The sequence below is a fragment of the Staurois parvus genome, unplaced genomic scaffold, assembly GCF_062004578.1.
Source record: "Staurois parvus isolate SC_StPar_1 unplaced genomic scaffold, SC_StPar_1.0 ptg000719l, whole genome shotgun sequence".
Classification (NCBI taxonomy): domain Eukaryota; kingdom Metazoa; phylum Chordata; class Amphibia; order Anura; family Ranidae; genus Staurois; species Staurois parvus.
Window position 1 is genome coordinate 10405062 of NW_028318515.1, and position 23188 is coordinate 10428249.

General features: G+C 40.8%; 1 protein-coding gene across 1 annotated transcript in view; it reads left to right on the plus strand.

Moving 5' to 3' along the window:
* PIWIL1 (piwi like RNA-mediated gene silencing 1) overlaps positions 1 to 23188 on the plus strand; it is a 474823-nt gene that overhangs the window by 117223 nt on the left and 334412 nt on the right. Inside the window, exons 7-9 of the mRNA XM_089653649.1 lie at positions 9895 to 10092; positions 15560 to 15671; positions 19722 to 19848. Of these exons, the coding sequence (XP_089509775.1) occupies positions 9895 to 10092; positions 15560 to 15671; positions 19722 to 19848 (437 nt within the window). The remainder of the gene's footprint in view (positions 1 to 9894; positions 10093 to 15559; positions 15672 to 19721; positions 19849 to 23188) is intronic.

The following is a 23188-nucleotide window of genomic DNA, read 5'->3' on the forward strand; positions in this document are numbered from 1 at the left end:
GATCAAACACATGGGGTCACACGAAATCATTGAATGAATATATGCAGTGGAGAGATTACACAGTAGCACTTGGAGCACTGAGTCTTAAAGGGACGGTTCACCAAGAATTATTTATTTATATTGGGACACTGATAGTAGATATATGCACAGTGATTATGATTCAGATAACGCATGGTTAATATGGGCAGTATTATGAGAAAGTTGCGTTATTGTGTTTAATATAAGGTGATACGTTTGGAATACAGATTATGCAGGTATATGGTATTTAAGCATATCACAATGTCACAAAGCAAGATTTATGTTCATTTATTTATTATATATAATTTGGTATATTATTTGATTATATAGTATTGCGCTGCATTTTTGTATATAATTATTTGTATGTGGGAACACTTTACATGTTCGCTGCAGTATTTGTTTATATTGATTTGGATAGGCCATATTGCGCTGTAAGTTTTCACATAATATTTGAGCAGTGTCTGAGCACTGAAAGGAAAGAGCTGCTCGTTAAGTAGCAGGAGCCCAGCCCTGATACGCTGGAAGTGAATTAGAAGCTTTGTGGTGTCATTGTTTAGGAAGGGGCGTATTTTGGAGATTTTGCTGAGGCTGAGGTAGTAAATTTTGGACAGTGATTTGATGAGGGACCAAAAGGAGAGTTCAGAGTCCAGGTTTACACCTAGAATCTTGGCATACTTGGGCATGTTGATAGTTGCGCCATCGATCTTTATTGAGAAATCGGGAAGGGGCAAGTGGGGGAAGAACTTTAGAAGAAAGTATAGAAACCTTGTCTATAGTAGCAGGAATGAGTGAGGGAAGTATTCATTGTACTTGTGGACATGACTAAGTAAGGGAGGTAACTGTACAGTAGAGATCTCATCATGAATTGTTTCAGTGTCATTTTTTAAGTGATTGGCGATCTCCTGGGCAGTGAGTTAATGGGGTGGAGGACAAAGTAGAACGTTAAGGGTAGAGAAGAGTTGACGGGCACTGGATGATAGGGTGTTAACGAGAGTGATAAAATAGGTATGCTTGGCAGTGAGGAGGTAGAAATTGTATTTTTGGAGAAAAGATTTATATTGGTTGAAGTCTTTCTTAGACTTAGTCTTACGTCACAGAGCAGGATTATGTTTTTTTGAGACATCTAGTGTCATCTGTTTGCCAAGGTTGTAGGAGTTGGGGCCTGATTCTGTGTGTAGTGTAGAGGCAAACACATCCAAAATGGAGGACAGTCATCTGTTGTAGACAAGTGACTAGATTGGGCAGGACAGTGGTGCGATTTTGTCATAGAGGTGGTTAGTTCTAGAATAGAGACGAGGGGTTAAAGGTTTCTACAGGTAGTTGTTAGGTAGCTGGAGGAAGAGGGGGTGGAGAATGGGCAAAGAGCAAAACTAATAAGGTGTTGATCAGAGAGAGGAAAAGGTTTGCTGGAGAGGTTGCATGGCTTTTATTGGTAGCAGAATACAAGGTCAAGGGTGTTGCCAGTAGAAGCACGTATCTATTGCCTCAGGTCAAAAGAGGAGGTTAGACTGAGCATTTTAGAAATAGGAGTGTTAGTACTAACAGGGATATTGGTGTTACCAGGGAATGATTGTGTTGATTTAAGAAGAGAGAAAGTAGGGTAGCTGGGCAGAGAAATCATCAGGAAAATTAATCATGGTCCAGGGGACTGGTAGATCACAGCAATTCTTAAAGAAATATGAGAAAATAGACATAAATAGTAAGCTTCAAACGATGAGAGGGAGGAAAGTAAAGAACCTGAAAGGTGCTTTGTGCGCATAGGAGAGTTTCCACTCTGCCTCCCTTCCGTCCACTGCGTCTGGGGTAAGGAGTCCAGAGAAGATCAGCATGGGAGAGGGAAGTAGGAAAAGCAGTGTCTTATTCATGAAGCCACATTTAAGTAACTGCAAGTAGATTAAAAGATTTAGTGATAAAGAGGTCATGGATAGAGGCGAGTGTGTTACAAAAGGCACAAGGGGAGGCTGGTTTTGGTAAGAAAAGGAATGGAAACTGAATTGTGTTGATTGTGGCTGCTGCCAGAGGGTGCGGGGTGATGGTTGTGTTAAGTACAGTCCAATGATGGAGGCCCAGGGTTTGGGGATGTTTCTCCTGAAGTCCAAGGCAGAAGGGTATAGGAGGTAATATGGGAGTATGATTTATATGAAGAGACATGCATTTCCATCCTGGTAGTTTTTATTAGCATGTAGGTTTAGATTTAGGAGGAAGTGATGAGTGCAATAATGAGAGGACAGAAGTGTGGGTGATATATACTGGTGTGGTGGAGAAGAAAGGTAAAGGAAAGAGTTTAAAGTGGTTCTAAAAGCTGAAGTTTTTTTTTAACCATTCATTTTATGCATGAAGGTAGAAAACCCTCAATGTACCGCTCTCCCCTCACCCATCCACCCCCACATTTTCCTGAGCCCAATTTCAATCCAGCACTGTGCATGAGAGCAGCGGCTGAGACACCGTAGTGGGAGCTATTGGCTCCTGCAGTCAATCATAGACACATAGAAGCGGCTTGGAAGCGAGCACACACGAGTGCCCCTAGAGGAATGCCGGTGGGGAACCTGAGAAGTGTAGAATCGGTGCTGCTTTGTGCAAAATTATTTCACAGAGCAGATAAGTATGACATGTTTGTTATTTTATTTATTTATTTTTTAATGCATCTTTAGTACAGGGTCCTCAAACTACGGCTGTCTGGATGTGGCCCGCCAAAGCCATTTATCCGCCCCGCTGGGCCAGCTGAGAAAAAAAAAAAATCGGGGAAAAAAAAGGACTGGCAAATAGCTAGGCTACTCACTGGGTCCTCAGCTGTGAGGACCCAGCGAGCCTCAGCCTGGAAGTCCCTGATTTCACCTGCTGCAGCCAGGGGAGCAACAGGATAGGAGGAGAGCACACCAGGCACCAGGTACAGTGCATTTTGGTGTCCAGTGCGTTAGTGTCCAGTGCGTTAGTGTACAATGCATTTCGGTGTCTAGTGCATTGCGGTGTCCAGTGCGTTGCAGTGTACAATGCATTGCGGTGTCCAGTGCGTTAGTGTACAGTGCATTTTAAATATTGTATTTTTTTCCTGGTTTTTTTGCACTACAAAAAAGATGTGTGCTGTGCAGAGGAATTGTTCTTTTTTTCAAACTATAGTCCGGCCCCCCAACAGTGTGAAGAAGGTCTGTGAATTGGCCCCCTGTTTAAAAAGTTTGAGGACCCTTGCTTTAGCATTACTTTAGGGGAAAGGACACAACTGTGAGAAGGAGAGGTAGAGCGTGCATGTTACAGAGAGGAAGGAAAGCTGAATAAAGAAATAAGGTCACCTGCAGTCTAGTATTTTTCAAAATAGATTGCTGTAGATTTTTGCTTCATGCAATCGCAGAGCGCAAGTACCACTAAAGAAGCCACTTTACTGAACAAAAAAAACAAAACAAATTCTGCCACCCAGCTATGTGCCCCATAACGATGTGCATCCCCCTTAAAGGTGGTCTAGCTTTACACTGGAGGGTAGAATTTGACAATTTATCAATAAGAAGTAATAATAGGCGCACAGCTAGCAGAGGATACATTTAACACCATAATCAAATCGCAAGAGAGCAGGGTTGTGAAGATTTAAGATCAGCCCATAATTTAGGTAATACTAAAGAACAAAATAAACATCATAACAATGTGAACAGGGCTTAGATGGTGAAAGCAGTAACAAATAAACCATAAAGATACTGTGAGCAGTCAGTCAGTATTCAGTTCTTAGTGAATGTGAAGCTGCATCAACATAAATGCAGCGTTTGCCATAAAGATATTGTAAGCAGCAAGTCAGTATTCAGTTTTATGTGGAAGTGAAGCAGCAGCAACATTGATGCAGAGTTTACAATAAAGACATTGAGAGCAGTCAGTCAGTATTCAGTCTCAGGTGGATGTTAAGCAGCAGCAACATGGATGCAGAGTTTCCCTGTGAAGAGACAGAGAAGAGATGTTCAGATGAGCATGAGCAGAAGCGCCACTTAATTAATGAAGCCACTTTATTGAAAGAACTCCAGCACATGCCACCCAACCATATGCCCTCCAGCAAATTGCTAGATTTTCATTCTCACAGGTATCTTGTGGCACATATTCTAGCCTTCCTCCAGGTTGGCTTGGACTAGAGAATGTTCTTTAGTACTGTGAAGGGCCAGGTTTGTGCTCTGTACGTCCTTTTTCAATGCCATCTGGCTTCTATCTCCTTAGTCCGCACCCTCATTCAGGAGGTTACTCAGGTTGTTTTCCCTTCTATTGAATCTTGATTTATTTCTTTCTCTCCCACAAAAACCTTTCTGCCATCTATGCTTTTGCAGAAGATGGCTTTATTGGCTGCCATCACCTCGGCGCTTAGGGTGTCTGAGCTGGTTTATCTCTTTTGTAAATGGTCGTTTTATGTTCTTTATTGAGATAAGGTGGTTCTTTACCCTTTGTTATCCTTCCTGCCAAAAATTGGTTGTTATTTCAATTTCCCTCTTTATGTCCCAACCCAACCCATCCTACGAAATTAGCTTTTCTTAATTTGGTTATGGTTCAGGCTATTAGAGTTTAATTCAACACTGCTGTCGCTATTGGACAGATTTCCAGTTCATCATCTGATAATCGTAGGAACGGACAAGTTATTTCTTCAACCATATCCTGTTAAATTCGCTAGAGTAGACCATGGTTCAAGCCCACTCTCTCACTGGATGGAAACCTTTGTTTTCTGCTCATTCTACCAGGACCTTGAGCACCTCCTAGGCTTTTCATCATTCAGTCTTTATTTCTTAGCTTTGCAAAGATGGCAACTGTTTCGTTTTTCCATACCTTTACTAATTTGCATAAGGTTGATGTTTTTGTATCGCTTGATACTAGTTTTGGAGGCAAGGTTTAACAGGTATAAGAATATCCTCCTGCGCTCCACAGAGTAACTAAACAAAGCCAGCTGCTATCATCTATACCCTATACCTCGGGATGAAAAAATATCTAATAGTGGATGAAGTGCTCAGCTATGAGGGTAATAAACTAAGTAAACTAGATATGAACAAAATAATGCATAAAAATAAAGTGAAGTAAAATAAAGTGACTAGTACTCCAAATAAATATGCAAACAAAACAAAATTATACTAAATAAATATAAATACAAAATCTCAAATACATAGATATTTATATAGTGAAAAAGACTGGTGCTTCAAATCAATGCAAAACTACCAGTCTGCCACCCAGTGGCTAAAAGTGGTACTAGGTGTACACAGACTTAAGTGTATAAAAAGTGACAAGTGCCCAAAAAAACTAAATATATATATACAAATAAACACATAATCATGTATATATATAAAAAAAAACGTAAAGTGAACAATCACGGCCTACAGTGACAAGTGTTGATTAAAACAAACAATCAAAAAAGTCCAGATTAAAGTGCAACAATCGTGCAAACACTCTTTTGATGTGAAATAAATAAAATACTAAATGCTTTTTCAACTTCAAAATTATGTGCTCAAAAAAGGTGCCACTCTAGTGCATATATCCTCCAGTGGCTAGAGTGCCTCCTCACCTCCTTTATTCGACCCCTAAGGGTCACAAATCATATAATAAGATGTTCCACCCCGATTGGAATCTTTAACTTCCGATAATACTGATGACTTCACAACACCTCATCTATCACTCCGATATCCACTCCAAATATATTAGGCATAGAGAGACTCAGCAATATAATATCAGGGCCATGGAAGGGTAAACAAAGAGAAATACTTCCATACTGTAGTATGTCAATATATTTAATCAAAAATGCCAGATAAATCACTCACATGGTCCAAGTACACAACCCACGGTTTCCCATATGTTATGGGTGTACTAAGGGACTCAAGATGGCGAAAAACCGGAACTCCGTCACTGGAACTCCGTCACCGAGCTCCACCCGGAAATGACGTCACTGCGCTCTACGCGTTACGCCCCGAACACGTGGATTCTTGCATAGATCTTTGCCCCTCCTGCTTTCCCTTCTCAGAACATCCAGATTACAGGCTTTCTAGACCAGTCTTTGTCAACCAGGGTGCCTTGAGGTTTCTTCAGGAGTGCCTTGGCAAAATGTCTAAAAATTGCTGAGAACTGTATACAAGCCAGCGGGCGGAACACGCCTGCCTTTTAGTTACACAAAGCCACAGGTTTTTCTTGTGCACTATTACAACATTGCAGCTGCCGGCGTCCTGACAACCAATTACCTCATCAGTTGATAAGGAGGATGTCAGCTGCCTGCACAGCATTCTTGTTTGACCTTCCTCTGCCCCTCTCTATCAGTGCTGGGGTCACATTAGCTCAATGATGGAGAAAAACTGACGGAAAAGAGAAACACTGGAATACTACTCTGTACTAGTGTGCAAAAGTGTATGTTGGGTGTCCTACATGTGTGGATGTTGCTCCTAAACCAATGCTGCTGCTCTTTTTTCATTTACGTCTTTGAAGCACATTGGATTTAAGATATCTTCATTCTTTGGATTGGGACTTTTATTTTTTGCACTTTTATTTGTACATTGTTTCATATATTTTTTTTAATTTTAATTTATTTATATAATTAAGTTTTTTGTGCTGTGTTTTTTATTTTTTCATAAAACTATTAGAATAGTTTTTCACATTTTAGAATAGGGTGCCCTTTTAAAATTATATTCAGACTTGAGGCATCCCATTTTAGAATGGGGTGCCTCAAGACTGTCCATAATTTTAAAGGGTGCCTCAGGACTGTCCATAATTTTAAAGGGTGCCTTGACTTAAAAAAGGTTGGGAAACACTGCTCTTGACCCTCTGAAGGATTCATCTTCCTTGCAACTATCAGCAAATGTCCAAGAGTAAATCCAGTTGTTTCAGACCTTTGGCTGGCTGGTCAACTTAAAAAAATCTGCTCTCCTTCCTTCCCTGCGCCTAGAATATTTGAGTCTGATCCTGGATACAGGGTAAAGTCTTCTGTTCTAGAAAACGTTTTTTTTTTTTTCTCTAGCTCATACTCGACATATAAAAAAAGTCAAAGGAAATCCCACAGTGTGATTTGCCATGAGAGTTCAACAGAGGCTTCTTTTGAGGAAGTACCTTACACTCAATTCCACTTAAGAACTCTCCAACTAAACATTCTGTCAGCATGGAAAAAGCAGGCTCTTTCCCTGTATCTACCCTTGTTACTATCTAACCAAACCATTAAATCCTTGTCCTGGTGAAATATTTCTTTCCCTAACACTGTGAAAGTTCCTACAACAGATCAGGCTGGGAAGGAGTCTTTCAATATTTGCTGGATTAGGGAATATGGTCAAGAGAAGAGACGAAACTCCTTATGAACGTCTTGGAGCCCAAAGCTGTCTGGCTGTCCCTGCAGTGATTGTCCCCACTTCTGAAGGGACACCCAATTTGGGTAAAGTTGCCCATTGCCACCATAGTGGCACTGGGAGCTTGGGTGCCTTGTGGTTAACAAACAAGTGTCTATCAAGACAGAAATTGACTGCCCAGCAATTATCTCAGCTGCCACAGCTTGGACCAAGGGGAACAGTTTCTTCATCCAGATATGTTCAATCTGCTATGGCAAAAATGAGGACATGCTAGTCTAAAGATACAAGTTACCTCTCTTTTTTTCTAGAACCAGGGATCCACTGGCCTTAGATGCTCTAGTTATCCCATGGTCTCAGTTTTGTTCTGTGCCTTTCCGACGCTAAGCATTTTGCCTCCTCTACTCCACAAAATAGAGCAAAAGAGGAAGATGGTGATCCTGGTACACAGACTGACTCAGACTGATTGCAAACAACTCCTGGCCTCTTCTCAACAGGCCAGATATGCTATCTTAATTCCTTCATTTCCACCCTGCTTCACAGTCTCTGGCACAGTATCAAACCTGTAAACCATAGTGTAGATACAGTATGTAAGTATGTATAAAAGTATGGTGTATAGATTGAGATGCATACACTCACTGGCCACTTTATTAGGTACACCTGTCCAATTGCTTGTTTGCACAAATTGCTAATCAGCCAATCACGTGGCAGCATTTCAGTGCATTTAGCCATGTAGATGTGGTAGATGTAGATAAGTCAGTTTTCTGAAGTTCAAACTGAGCATCGGAATGGGGAAGAAAGGGGATTTAAGTGACTTTGAATGTGGCATGATTGTTGCTGCCAGATGGTCTGGTCTGAGTATTTAGAAAACTGATCTACTGGGATTTTCATGCTCAACCATCTCTAGGGTTTACAGAGAAGGGTCAGAAAAAGAGAAAATATGAAGCGATCGGCAGTTGCATGATCAAAAATGCCTTGTTGATTTCAGAGTAGAATGGACAGACTAGTTTGAGATGATAGAAAGGCAACAGTAACTCAAATAACCACTTGTTACAGCCAAGCTATGCAGAATACCATTTATGAACACACAATACGTCAAAACTTGAAGAAGAAGGGCTACAGCAGCAGAAGACCACATTAGGTACCACTACTATTAGCTAAGAACAGGAAACGGAAGCTTCAATTTGCATAGGCTCACCAAAATTGGACAAAAGAAGATTGGAAAAACTTTGCCTGGTCTGATGAGTCTTGATTTCCCTATTTGTTGCGTGAAAATCCCGGTAAATCAGCAGTTTTTGAAATGCTTAGAACAACCCGTCTGACACCAACAACCATTCCATGCTAAAAGGCACTTAAATTCCCTTTCTTCCCCATTCTGGTGCTCGGTTTGAACTTCAGCAAGTTGTCTTCACCACGTCTACATGTCTATATAAAAGTTGCCTGGGTCTTGCACCGTACTTCCAAGATACTAAATTTACAAGTAAATCAAAATTCCTCTTGTTTTCTTCCAGCATAGCTGTGCACAAAGCCAAGTCCATAAACACACGGTGTGATGAATTTGGTGTGGTGGAGTTTGCATAGCCTGCACAGAGCCTTGGCCTCAAAACCATTAAACACCTTTTGGAAAAATTTGAACACCAGTTGTGCCATTGAACACCAACTTCGTGTCAGCTCTTTACCAAAGCTAGTAAATGCTCTAATGGCACAATAGACAAACATTCCCCCCAACACATTCAAAAATTTTAGGTACATAATAATGTGCATGGTTTTAGAATGAGATGTTTATCAGGCTTATAAAGGTGTGAAGGGCAGATGTTCACAAACTTGGTAATATAGTGTATTTTTTACTGCATGGAATTCTGCTAAAGTGTATGTAAACTGAAACTATATATCTCTCTTTGGCCCATTTCACACCGACGGTCTGATCGGGCCCGCCTGTCATTTTTTTCAGGTGGACCTGATCAGACCATCCAAAGACCTCTATGGACTGGCAGGTGTCAGTGGACAAGTGTTCGTTGACATCTGCCGGCATCTGATCCATTCCTGTTTGCTAAGAACAGACGGATGGGGATCGGATGACACTTGGGTGAAAACATACAGGTGGTCTGTTTCCATCTGACCGTCCCATAGAAGACAACAGGCTGTGTCTGTGTCCACTCTGCAGTAGCGGAGCGGACACAGACATGCCATCTGCCTGTTCATCGGGGCTTTCTGAAAGTGGCCTTGTATTTTAATCTGTTAAATATACAACTGAAAGTGTTTTAATATGTGTTTGATAAGTGCAATATGTAAATAAAAGCTGTTCATCGTGCCAGAAATTTTGTGAGCTATTAGCTTTCAGTATTTTGCCTCTGGATCATTGTCAGTTAGCATAGTTCTCTATCTGTGAACTACAAAACACCCTCTCTGTTATGGAGAAGTGGGGGAGGTGTTATATAGTCATAACACAATGTTGTATAGTCACTCCCTGTCTTAGGGTCACAGCACTGCTTATTATGGTTGACATTGTTGGACAGGAAGTTAGTTAATGGCCGGATTATTTGGTTGAAATAGAGCAAAAAAGTTTTTTGGGTATAAATAAGCTTTATTTATCTTTCCATTTTTTGCTTAGCTTAACTGTTTGGCCTGGCTTCACAACCTCCATTTTGCAATATGAGACCAGCATTATGTTGTGCCTTGATATAAGCCATAAGGTTCTTCGAAGTGAAACCATTTTAGATGTGATGTACAACTTACATTCAAAAATTGTGGCACACAACTTCCGTGACGCTTGCAGAAAAGAACTGATTGGACAGATAGTTCTTACCAAGTAAGTTTTCTATTTATAGCTTGTGTACAGAAGCCTGTGACAATATTTCTTTGTGGAACCCTAAATCAATTTTTTTTATCCATTGAGTCTTTAAGTAAAACTATAGGCAAACCTTTTTTTTTCCTTTTGGATTGAGCAAGTGAGGGTTATAACCCGTCAGATTTTTTTTTTTTTTTCGTCATGTGTCACATTGCAGAGATTTCCCTTCACGTCCTGTCCCATAGCCAAACAGGAATTGATAGGAAATCCCTGCAAACTAAGGCAATTGCTTGGGACCCCCAGTCCCCATTGAAAAAGTTCCCCTCTATTACTTTTCTGGGGACAACCCAATATTTTAGGTTTCCTTTCACCTTCAATAAAAATGGTAAACAAGACAAATAGAGAGAGCGAATCTGCTTAACAGAAGCACAGACAACAAAAAAGGCATGCCAGGTGTTCTAATCTCTCTCCACTCTATCCAAAACAAAACAAAAAAAACATTGTCTTTAGTCCTGCTTTAACCACTTGCCCTCCAGAGAATTTACCCCCCTTAATGACCAGGCCTCTTTTTGCTACTTGGCGCTGCACTAATTCAACTGATAATTGCGCGGTCATGCTGTACCCAAACAAAATTTACGTCCTTTTATTCACACAAATAGAGCTTTCTTTATGTGGTATTTGATCACCTGTGCGCTTTTTATTTTTCGTGCTATAAACAAAAAAAGACTGAAAATATTTTTAGAAAAATGATATTTTTTACTTTCAGCTATAAAAAATATATAGTAAAAGTTAGTTATAAATTTTGACCAAAATGTATTCTGCTACGTTTTTGTTTAAAAAATTCTAATAAGTGTATATTGATTGCTTTGTGTGAACATTATAGCGTCTACAAACTATGGTATAGATACTGCAATTTACGCCATTTTTTTTTGCTATACAGCGCTGCACTAGTTTAACGGGCAATTGCGCGGTCATGCAATTCGGTGCATAAATGAAATTTATGTCCTTTTTTTCACACAAATAGAGCTTTCTTTTGGTGGTATTTGATCACCTGTGCCCTTTTTAGTTTTAGTGCTATAAACAAATGATTTTGAAGGAAAAAAAACTATATTTCCTCATATGCCCCAAAAAAACTAAAATTTCATCATAAATTTAGGCAAAAATGTATTCTGCTACATGTTTTTGGTTAAAAATATCCCAATAAGTGTATATTGATTGCTTTGTGTGAATGTATAGCATCTACAAAGTATGGTATAGATAATGGAATTTACACAGCTTTTACTTTGTGACTGCTTATCACATTTCTTGAGGTGCTAAAATACCAGGATAGTACAAACACCCCCAAATGACTCCTTTTTGGAACATAGACACCCTAAGCTATCTGCTGAGAGGCATATTAAGTCCATGGAAGATTTATTTTTGACAAAATGACAAAAACTTTTTTTTTTTCCTTCACAAAGTTGTCATTTAAATTATATATTTCTCCTACAAGCCATGGGTATATGTGGAATTACACCCCAAAATACATTCTGCTATTTCTACCGATTATGGGAATAAAACATGTGTGAGACTTTTTAGGAGCCTAGCCACATACAGTGAGGAACAGAAGTATTTCACATTAGTATAGCATTCCCAAAAATGCAGCGTTAGCGGGATCAGCCACAGCACCTGCCAGCACCTGCGTTTAGACCCTAGTAGGTCACTGTCACTTGATACATCACTGTCACTTGATACTGCAGTGTTCGTAGAATCAGGCCTGATCTCTGTTAGCACTTGCAGGTAAATTTTGATGACTTATGCAGCAGAGTGCCAGTACTAGTGCCACACTACCTTTTGGTGAACTGGCAAGCACCAGTGGCCTAGTACATCCTGGTCTTTACGTACCAGCACTGCAGTATCACTTGGAGACGTGACGAGTCCCATAAGTGTAGAACAAGCTGGTGCAGTGACGAGCACAAGTATTGTTCCGCAACCACCAAGAATTCGCACACAGGCCTGTAGAGCCCGTAGTATGCTTCCAGATGTGCTTGCAAATCCAGGTTGGCAGACCACAAATTCTGCAGCACCCGTACTTCCCCCATCCACTGCCCAACCCGGAATTCACATGGAAACTGAAAATTTAACTACTCCCTTTGATTTTTTTGGAGCTGTTTTTCATGGTGGCATTTTTGGGGACGCTATACTAATCTGAACGCTGGTATAGTGCTGATCTGATCAAAGATATTGATCTGTTCCGACACTATACTAGCAATGGAGGTTTATTGTGTGTGAGCGTGTTCCTGGCAATAAAGGGGTTAAATGTGACGACTGGTGTACTGACAGGCAATCTGACGCTATCTGGGAGGGACGTGAAAATCACAGGAGCGCTAATCACGTATATACGTGATTTTGCGCACCCGTGCTGCAAGATATGTATGCATTGATTGTGGATCGAAGCAATTTATATGCACAACTATTTATCGCTCCCAACCCAGATTCAAATCTTGCCAGACCATTCACATGGAAACTCGGTTTCCGAATTTAAATTTTTTGGACCTAACCCTCAACATGGGCATTACTAAAAAAAAAAATGAATTGCGGTTGTATTGGTCCACAGACCCGATTCATCATATGCCCGTGTTCTCTGCTACCATGACCAGGCATAGATACAGTGAGGAACAGAAGTATTTGAACACCCTGTGATTTTGCAAGTTCTCTCACTTAGAAATCATGGAGGGGTCTGAAATTCACATTGTAGATGCATTCCCACTCTGAGAGACAGAATTAAAAAAAAAAATTCAGGAAATCACATTGTATGTTTTTTAAAGAATTTATTTGTCTTGCACTGCTGAACATAAGTATTTGAACACCTAGGAAACAGCAAGAATTCTGTCTTTCAAAGACCTGTTACTGTGCCTTTAAAAAGTCCACCTCTACTCCACTCATTAATCTAACTTAGTATCAGCTATCTGAGCTCTTTAAAGACACCTGTCCACCCCACAGTCAGTGAGACGCCAACTACTACCATGGGCAAGACAAAAGAGCTGTCAAGACACCAGAGACAAAATTGTGGACCTCCACAAGGCTGGAAAGGGCTACGGGGCAATTGCCAAGCAGCTTGGTGAAAATAGATCAACTGTTGGAGCAATATTTAGAAAACAGAAGAGGCTAAAGACGACTGTCAGTCTCCCTCGGACTGGGGCTCCATGCAAGATCTCACCTCATGGGGTATCACTGATGATAAGAAAGGTGAGGAATCAGCCCAGAGCTACTAGGGAGGAGCTGGTCAATGACACGAAGAGAGCTGGGACCACAGTTTCAAAGGTCACTGTCGGTAGAACACTACGCCGTTATGGTTTCAAATCATGCATTGCACGGAAGGTTCCCCTACTCAAGTCATCACATTTCCAGGCCCGTCTGAAGTTTGCCAATGACCATCTGGATGATCCAGAGGAGGCATGGGAGAAAGTCATGTGGTCAGATGAGACCAAAGTAGAACTTTTTGGTCTAAACTTCACTCGTCGTGTTTGGAGGAAAAAGAAGGATGAGTTGCATCCCAAGAACACCATCCCTACTGTGAAGCATGGGGGTGGTAACATCATGCTTTGGGGGTGCCTTTCTGCAAAGGGGACAGGACGACCGCACTGTATTAAGGAGAGGATGAATGGGGCCATTTATTATGAGATTTTGAGCAACAACCTCCTTCCCTCAGTCAGAGCATTGAATCTGGGTCGTGGCTGGGTCTTCCAACATGACAACGACCCGAAGCACACAGCCAGGATAACCAAGGAGTGGCTCCGTAAGAAGCATATCAAGGTTCTGGAGTGGCCTAACCAGTCTCCAGACCTAAATCCAATGGAACATCTTTGGAGGGAGCTGAAACTCCGTGTTGCTCAGCGACAGCCCCGAAACCTGACAGATCTAGAGGAGATCTGTGTGGAGGAGTGGGCCAAAATCCCTGTTGCAGTTTGTGCAAACCTGGTCAAGAACTACAGGAAACGTTTGACCTCTGTAATTGCAAACAAAGGCTTCTGTACCAAATATTAACACTGATTTTCTCAGATGTTCAAATACTTATGTTCAGCAGTGCAAGACAAATAAATTCTTTAAAAATCATACAATGTGATTTCCTGAATTTTTTTTTTAATTCTGTCTCTCAGAGTGGGAATGCACCTACAATGTGAATTTCAGACCCCTCCACGATTTCTAAGTGGGAGAGCAGGCTGGGTTCGGCAACAGGAAACAAATCAGAGTCAGGAATCACAGGCAGAACAATAATACCATACGGCAATTTGGATCCTTCAGTGGCTCCATTGAAAACAATGAAGCCGTCCTCCCTGTCAGTGTTTGCCGGCAATCGTCGGGCTCTGGTGGGTAATTACCGGTCGGGACCCAGTGATTGACTGCCTCGACCGCGATCGGTGCCGCGGGTAGGGCGGTCGCACGCATCGCGCGCCCTGTACCCCCAAATCAGGATGACGTTTATAAACGTGATCCTTTGCATAGGGGCCGCCTTGCCGCAGTATATATACTGTGGGCGGTCCCCTAGTGGTTAATGTTCAGGATATACTGCTGCCTACAGGAAGATTTGACACTGACACACAAAAAAACTGCAGGTCAGCCCAAAATAACTCCTTACTATCAAGATGTCTCAGTTTTTCGTTAGTGTCCTAAGAGTATTGATATTTTATTTAGCTCTGTTTAAAGATGTATTTTTTGCTGCTTTTTGATTGTTTTTTTTACAGTCTAACGCACTTATTTAAATTGCTGCAAAACAACCACACTGTCTTTTTTCCAGAGCAGCCTGTAATTTTCTTGTGTTTACCTAGGGGTTTCCCTTTGTATCCCAAATATTTTTCTGGCAGTTATGGCTGCGTTCTTTCTTGGTCTACCTGACCTTGGCTTGGTATCAAGAGATCCCCAACTTTCCACTTCTTAATAGGAGATTTAACAGTACTGATTAGCATATTCAAGGCTTTGGACATCTTTTCATGTTCTCCATCTTTATAAAGTTCCATTACCTTGTTACGAAGGACTTTTGACAGTTCTTTTCTGATCCCAATGGCTCAGTATCTAGCCTAGTCAGTGCTTCCACGCAAGAGCTAACAAACTCATTGACTATTTATACACTGACACTAATTGCAATTTAAGAAGCTACAAATGTGGGGCATTAACCTCTAATTAGCATTTTAACCCGTGTCTGTCACCTTGTGTGTCTGTATCAAGGCTAAGCATTGCAGGGTATGTAAACTTTTGATCATGGCCATTTGGGTGATTTCTTTTATCATTATGATTTAAAAAGGAGCAAGCAACTATTTGATAATAAATTGCTTCATATGATCATCATCCTTCAATAAAAGAGCTTTTTTTTGGCATGATCAGTCATATTTTCAATATCAATGGCAAAATTTCACAATTTCTGCCAGGGTATGCAAACTTTTGAGTACAGCTGTATAACAGTCAGGTTTATTTTATTTGTCACCATTGTGCTGCCTTTCTAACCACACAGGTACAACAATCGAACATACCGCATTGATGACATTGACTGGGATTTTACTCCAGAATCGACATTCAAGAAATCAGATGGCAGCGAAATCCGCTTTATTGACTACTACAAAACAGTATGACACTCTGTTTAACAGTGGAAATAATCTATTCATTGGTTTGCAGTGATAAATATCTTAATTTGTACTAAACATTGACATTGACATCAACACCATATCATTGTAGGAGTAATATCTACTTATTGATTATGGTTTAGATGGCAGTCTTTCCTTGGCTTTAGCTTTCTGGACATCTGTATTTAGTTGCATTTGCTTACATATGGCTACATTCTCACTGAATGACTTATATGTCAAATTTTACCAGTGGTAAATATAGCATTGGGATTTTTATTTTCTTTTGTAATTCCCATTGACTAATTTTTAGCTTGCTAAATCCTCTCACAATATGGCCCACATACTGCTGCATGTCTCAATGCAGTTTGTACACCTCTTTACCAGTTGAAAGGCATGTATTGTAGTGAATGGATTGAAACTTTGCTTTCTAAGTTCAAAGGGATTTGATTTTATTACTGCCTATGTACTGACTGAAGGGCATTCTAACTTACTTCCTTTTTTTTTCTGATACTTGCCTTTTACCTTTTTTGTTTTTTCAAATGGATATCAAGAAACAAATATTCTATATATTGAACACACAACAGCAAAAATGTGTTAACCTACAAATACGGCATTGTTTTCAATGGATTCTCAGCTTAACACAGCCATAGTATGGGCACGGCAATGCAGGATGCAGTGCTGTATAATGAATACATATTCAATACTGTGCAGAAGTGTTAGGCAGGTTTGATGAAATGTTGTAAAGTAAGCATACTTTCAAAAAAAATATTTTAATTGTTTGTTTTTATCAATTTACAAAATGCAAAGTGAACGAACAGAAGAAAAATCTAAATCAAATACTTGGTGTGACTACCCTTTGGCTTCAAACGAGCATCAATTCTTACGCATACACTTTTTGCACATAGTCAGGGATTTTGTAGGATTAGAGTCAGGTGTATGATTAACCAGTTATACTAAGCAGGAGCTAATGATCATTCATTTTTATGTAGGTTGAAACAAAGGCATTAACTGAAACAGAAACAGCTGTGTAGGAGGCTTAAAATTGTTAGAGGAACAGCCAGACTGCTACTGAGGTTGTGTAAGATATTTTCATGTAACAGGTAATACACCGTGGCAAAACAGCACAGCATCAAGACACAAGGTTGTTATACTACTTTAGGCTGGCCATTCACTATACAATTTTCTGTTCAATTTCTGCCCAATTTCCTTTAGATTTACCTTCAACTATTTAGTGCAAGGGCCTGCTTAGTTGGATACAACTGAAAGTGTTGTTTAGGTTTGACCTCATATTATATTGTTTTTGGTAAATCTAAAGCAAAATCTCAAGAAAATTGTATAATGTATGACCATCCTTCGCAAGATCTCTCCCAGGTAAAGTTTTAAAGTGAACTGGGGTTTCAAGATGTGCTGTTCAAGCTCTTTTGAAGAAACACAAAGAAGCGGGCTATGTTGAGGACTGTAGATACAGCGGTTGGTCAAGGAAACTAAATGCAGCAGGTAAAACACAGATCATGCTTACTTCCCTTCAACATCGAAAGATGTCCAGCAGTGCCATCAGCACAGAACTGGCAGAAACCAGTGGGACTCAGGTACGCCCATCTACTGTCTGGAGACTTCTGGCCAGAAGTGGCCTTCATGGAAGAATTGCTCCCAAAAAGCCATACTCCTGACATGGAAACAAGTCTAAACAATTCAACTATGCCTGAAAACATAGTAACTATTGTGCAGAAAATTGGCAGCATGTGCTCTGGACTGATGAGTCAAAATTTGAAATATTTGGCTGTAGCAGGAGGCAGTTTGTTTGCGAAGGGCTGGAGAGCGGTATAATAATGAGTGTCTGCAGACAACAGTGAAGCATGGTAAATGTTCCTTAAAAGTTTATGGCTGTATTTCTCCAAATGGAGTTGGAGATTTGGTCAGGGTCAATGGTGCCCTCAATGCCAAACATACAGCCAATGTTATTAAGAACTATTTTCAGCAGAAAGAAGAACAAAGAATCCTGAAAGTGATGGTTTGGCTCCCACAGAACCCTAATCTCAAGATCATGGAGTCTGTCTGAGATTACTTGAAAAGATAAAAGAATGTAGTGTCTGCAATTGTTCTCTATTTTTATAGGTGTTTTTTAAAAAAAATTTTATCTGACGATCTTACCAGGTGAAAATAAAAGAAGAAAAAGCTTACAAAAATACTAATGCAACTACTACATTTAAGGATTGGTAAACTGCAGTTTATTAAATGTTTGTATATGTATTTTTGACTGCTTCCCGACCGCCCTATAGCACAAATACTGCTACAGGGCAGCAGGGGTGCGCAAAATCACACACACACACACACACACACATATACATACACGTGATTTCGCATATCCAGGTAGGGGGCTTGCGTGAGGCGTGCCACCATTCGCTGCCGCTGCTGTCAATCACTCTGTCCCGGCCAGTAATTGCAGAGCATCTTCAACAGGGTGGAGAACTTTTTATGAACAAAATAGTTCTGCCTGTCAGCACAGCCATGCAAAGCAGTGTGCTTACAGTGAAGCACGCGGATACAGACACAAGTAAAACAGCACACAGTTAACCCTTTGATTGGCTCTCATGTTAACCCCTTCCTGCCCAGTGCCATTAGTACAGTGTCAGTGCTTTTTTTTTTTTTAACACTGATCACTGTATTGGTGTCACTGGGGATGTCAGCATGCCCGCCGCAGTCCCAATATATATACCGCCATAAAATCCCAGTATATATATCGCCATTTGTAAACGCTATAACTTTCACATAAACCAATTAATTTACACGTATTGGGATTTTTCTTTTTTTAGCATAGTCATGTAGCAGAATACATTTTGGCCTAAATTTATGGTGAAATTTGTTTTTTTTTTTACTAGACATGTTTAACCACTTGCCCTCCTGAGGACTTACCCCCCTTCCTGACCTGGCCATTTTTTGCGTTACGGTGCTGCGTTACTTTAACTGAGAATTCTGCGATCACATAACGCTGCACACAGATGAAATTTATATTTCCCACAAATTGAGCTTTCTTTCGGGGATATTTGATCGCCTGTGCGGGTTTTTATTTTTTACTCTATGAAAAAAAAAAAGACTGACAATTTGAGAAAAAAAAATATATTTTACTTTTTCTATTAAACATGTCTACTAAAATAATTTAAATCAAATTTTGTCATAAATTTAGGCCAAAATGTATTCTGTTCTATATCTCTGCTAAATAAATTCCCAATACATGTACATTAATTGGTTTATGTGAAAGCCATAACGTCCTTTTTTTTTTTTATACCAGTAATGGCGGCAATCCGCAAATTATAGCGGAACTGCACGGGCATTCTGACACTAGGGGGAACTGACTTGGTGTCACTGACATCTCCAGTGACACCAATACAGTGCTCATTGCTAAAAAAAAGCACTGACACTGTACTAATGGCTTTGGGCAGGTAGGGGTTAACATGAGGGGTGAACAAAGAGCTGACAGGGAGGAGAATTGTTAGCAAACAAAACAGTCCTGCTCCCTGTTGGTGATGCTCAGTAATCACCGTGCGCCAGCGGGTAATCACTGGCCATGACCCAATGATTGACTGCTGCGAATGGCGGCACAGGTAGGGCACGTGCACTTCCTACCCAGAAGTTCAAAATCGTATGTATATGTGATTTTGCGCACCCCATCCGCCCTGTATCAGTATATCTGCTATGGGTAGAGCAATTAATAGCAAAAAGTCAAAAATACTGTTTTTATTTTCTCAAAATTTGTCTTCTTTTATTTTTTTTTTTAAATAGCGCAATAAATACAAAATGCACACGTGATCAAATACCACTGAAAGAAAGCTAAATTTGTGGGAAAAAAGATGTAAATTTAATTTGGGTGCAGCGTTGCATGTCAGTTAAAGTAGTTCAGCACCGTAATGCAAAATATAGCTTGGTCAGGAACGGGGGTAAATCCTCAGCAGGGCAAGTGGTTAATATTGCTTTAAAGTTAGTCTGTAAAACAATATTCTAGTGCATGCTGTTTTATTAATTTGTGATTTTAACCATAACTCTTTATTTTAATAGCAATATAACAAACACATCACAGACTTAAAGCAGCCTGGAGTTATCCACAATCCGAAAAAGGCAAGAGGACCCTCTGGAACACAACCAAGTCCTATTGTTTTGATTCCTGAATTTTGCTTTTTAACGGGTATTAAAAAATTTGTACCATTTTTAGAGTCTTTCTGAACCATATGTCTGTCTTCCTTTCTGAACTTAACTCAGACATTAGCTTGTTCATAGCACAGTAAATAGTCTGTCTTAATGCCCTTTAACCTCTTGGTGCCAGGCGAATGCAAATGTGCGGCCTCCCGGTGTCTGGGTCTAGACGCCGAGCGACCGCATATTTGCTTTCTATTAAAAAAAAAAAAAAAAAAAAAACTTGTGCTGAGAGCGCACGCCCTGCGCGCTCCCAGCACACATGTCTGGTACTCACGGAAAGGTCCCGATCTCCTCTTTCGATCGGGACTTTTCCCGATCATGTGACTGCCTTGATAATTATCACGGCGGTCATATGACCCTAAACCCCGCCTCCCGGCTTCTGAAACCCTTAAGGGGCAGGGAGGTGCAGGTGCCAAGGGGTTAATGTTCATATTCTTATATGAACATTTGACCAAGAGATTTGCAGTACTACTAGGTGTGAAGGAACATGCTGCTTTCCACTGCATACCACCAACACTGATTTGACACCATTAGAGAATTGTTGTGAAGTAGAGACAGCACCTTGTACTATTGTAAGCATATCTTGTAACCATTTTCTTGTATGGACACATTTAGTAAGCCTTAATGAGTAGTAAAGTTTAGATTCACCTAGTCATACTTTCTTAGTGTTAAATCGAATACTTTTTCCCAGGCCTTTACAAGAAGGTCTTGTGTTGGGTGGAATGGTAGCATGTATGATAGCCTGTAGTTCTGATATCTGGTGTCTTTTGGGGAACAGTTCATAAACAGATTGAAATAGGTTAATCGGTCTAAATAATAGGTGATTAGTCCTGGGGTTATTTAGATAATTCTATAGTTGTAAGTAGAACTATAAGAGTACATTTTTGGCCTGGGTGTGATCTGTTTGGGTAAATTTATCTCATAAGATCAAAAGATCGATTGCAGGGCAGCATTCCTTTAGAAATTTTTTTTACTTTTCTGTTGCAAAGTCTGGGTTTTGTTGGAGAGGTGTAAAAGGGCCTGAGTTGAGAAAATTCAAGAGAGCCACAGATTGTCATAAAAGATTTGAGGGTAGTAGCGATGAGCAAAGGGCTTCATTTTATGAGCAAGATTTGACTGGATGTCACCTCCAACTAAACCCAGCCTCTCAGCAATTCGCTGAAAGCTTGAGCCAGACCCGCCCCCGTTCCACAGTCCACCTGGAGTGTTAGAGCAGGGAGCCAATGACAGAAAATCACCAGCTCTCTGCTAATGGAACATTGAGAACTGAGCAATAAGCGGTGTTCTCAGTCCTAGAGCTGGCAATGAACAAATTCAGCATTGGATAGATGCTACATCCACCTCGGTGAATATATACTGTATTTTTGTTTCAGTCTCCCCGCTGTGATCGCCGGTGAGAACGCTGCCCGGCATCTGACTTCCTGGTTCCTCTCTCTGCGAGCAGCCGCAGTGCAGGAGAGTGGAACTGGGAGGGAATATTAAAATTTAAAGTGACACACACACACACACACACATACATATAAAAGAGATGATACATTGTAATCTGAGAGGATTACAATATATCACCTCAGATCACCTCAGATCTGACATTTTACTGGCATTTGTGCCCATAAAAATAAAACATGGCATCAAAAATGCCCCCATTTAGGTCCAAAGCACTTTTAGACCAACTGAGTGACATCGACAGCGACGTGGAGTCGTGGGGAGATTTGTCGTCTGACACCGATCTGGCAAGTGACAGCGGCGATGATCCTGCTCCTGACCTCAGCAATGTGCGCACTTGGTGCCCTATTGCCTGCGATACGGACCATGTAGCGCCCCCAAGATTCCCATTTATTGGATCACCTGGGATGAAGGTAGATGTTGAGCGTAACAACCCTCTGGCCTACCTGCAATTATTCCTCACTGAGGAGATAATTGAAAAAATTGTCACGGAGACCAACCGCTACCAAGAGCAGCAACCCGCTACACTGCAAGCCAGGTTTTCCAGAAACCGAAAGTGGGATCCGGTGAGCAGAGAGGACATCTGGAAATTTCTGGGACTCATCATTCTGCAGGGCGTGATAGGAAAACCGCTCCAGAAATGGTACTGGACCACCAATAAATTACTGGCCACTCCGGTTTTTGGCACCGTTATGTCCGAATATCGGTTTTCCCTCATCATGAAGTATTTACACTTCACTAACAATGAGGAATTTGATGAGGCCACGTATCCTCAGCCCAAACTTAAAAAAATCTGGGAGGTGTACCAAAATATTGTGTTCAATTTCCAGCGGACCTACGTGCCAGATAGGGACGTCAGTGTGGATGAAAGCTTGATGGCCTACAAGGGTCGCCTAAGCTGGATCCAGTACATAGCGTCCAAAAGAGCGCGGTTTGGCATCAAATTCTACATGCTCTGCGAGTCATCTACCGGGTACATTTGGAATTCGGTCATTTACACTGGTAAAGGCACGCAGTTCAACCCCAGGTACAGCGACTATGGGATGGCCACATCATCTGTCCTTACACTGCTGGAGCCGTTGCTGAACCAGGGATATTGTGTGACCACGGACAACTTTTACACGTCTCCGGAACTGTATGAGGTTTTGATAAAAAACAAGACCGATGCTTATGGTACAGTCAAGTCTAATCGACATGGCATGCCATCTACGTTTGCCCAGAAACAACTCAAAACCGGAGAAATGGTTGCCTGGCAAAAGGGTAAGATGATGGCAATGCGATGGCGAGACAAGAAGGACGTGTGTCTCATGAGCACTGTGCATAATTTGTCCGCTGGCATGGTCCACACAAGAGGTGGGAAAGATGTGCTGAAGCCGCAACTCGTGATAGACTATAATAACACCATGGGAGGTGTGGACAGAGCCGATCAGGCAATGACATTTTATCCGGCTATGCGCAAACAACAAAAAAAATATTATAAGAAGATATTCAGGCATCTTCTTGAACAATGCCTTTGGAACTCGTACATCCTTCACAGAGCAAAGAGTGACAAGCCTTTTATTCATTCTGAGTTTATCTGGAAGGTGGCTGAGCAGATTTTTATCAACTACCAAACGCCATCAGTAGCGTATAAAAAATTATATTATTTATTAGATTATAATTCATGATTTTGTGTTTCATACTTTATCACATCCGGGTTGTCTACTAGATTCTTCTTTGCTCAGGTTTAAGTAAGTAATTACTAAGAATTGCAGGCCTACAATACATAACACCAAATTTCCATGCAAAAAAATGGTACCGCTTTTGGTACAAAATTCCTGACATAATCATACCGCCAGGGAGGTTAATGATTTTAATTCACATTCTTCACGTGACTCCCCTCTGTC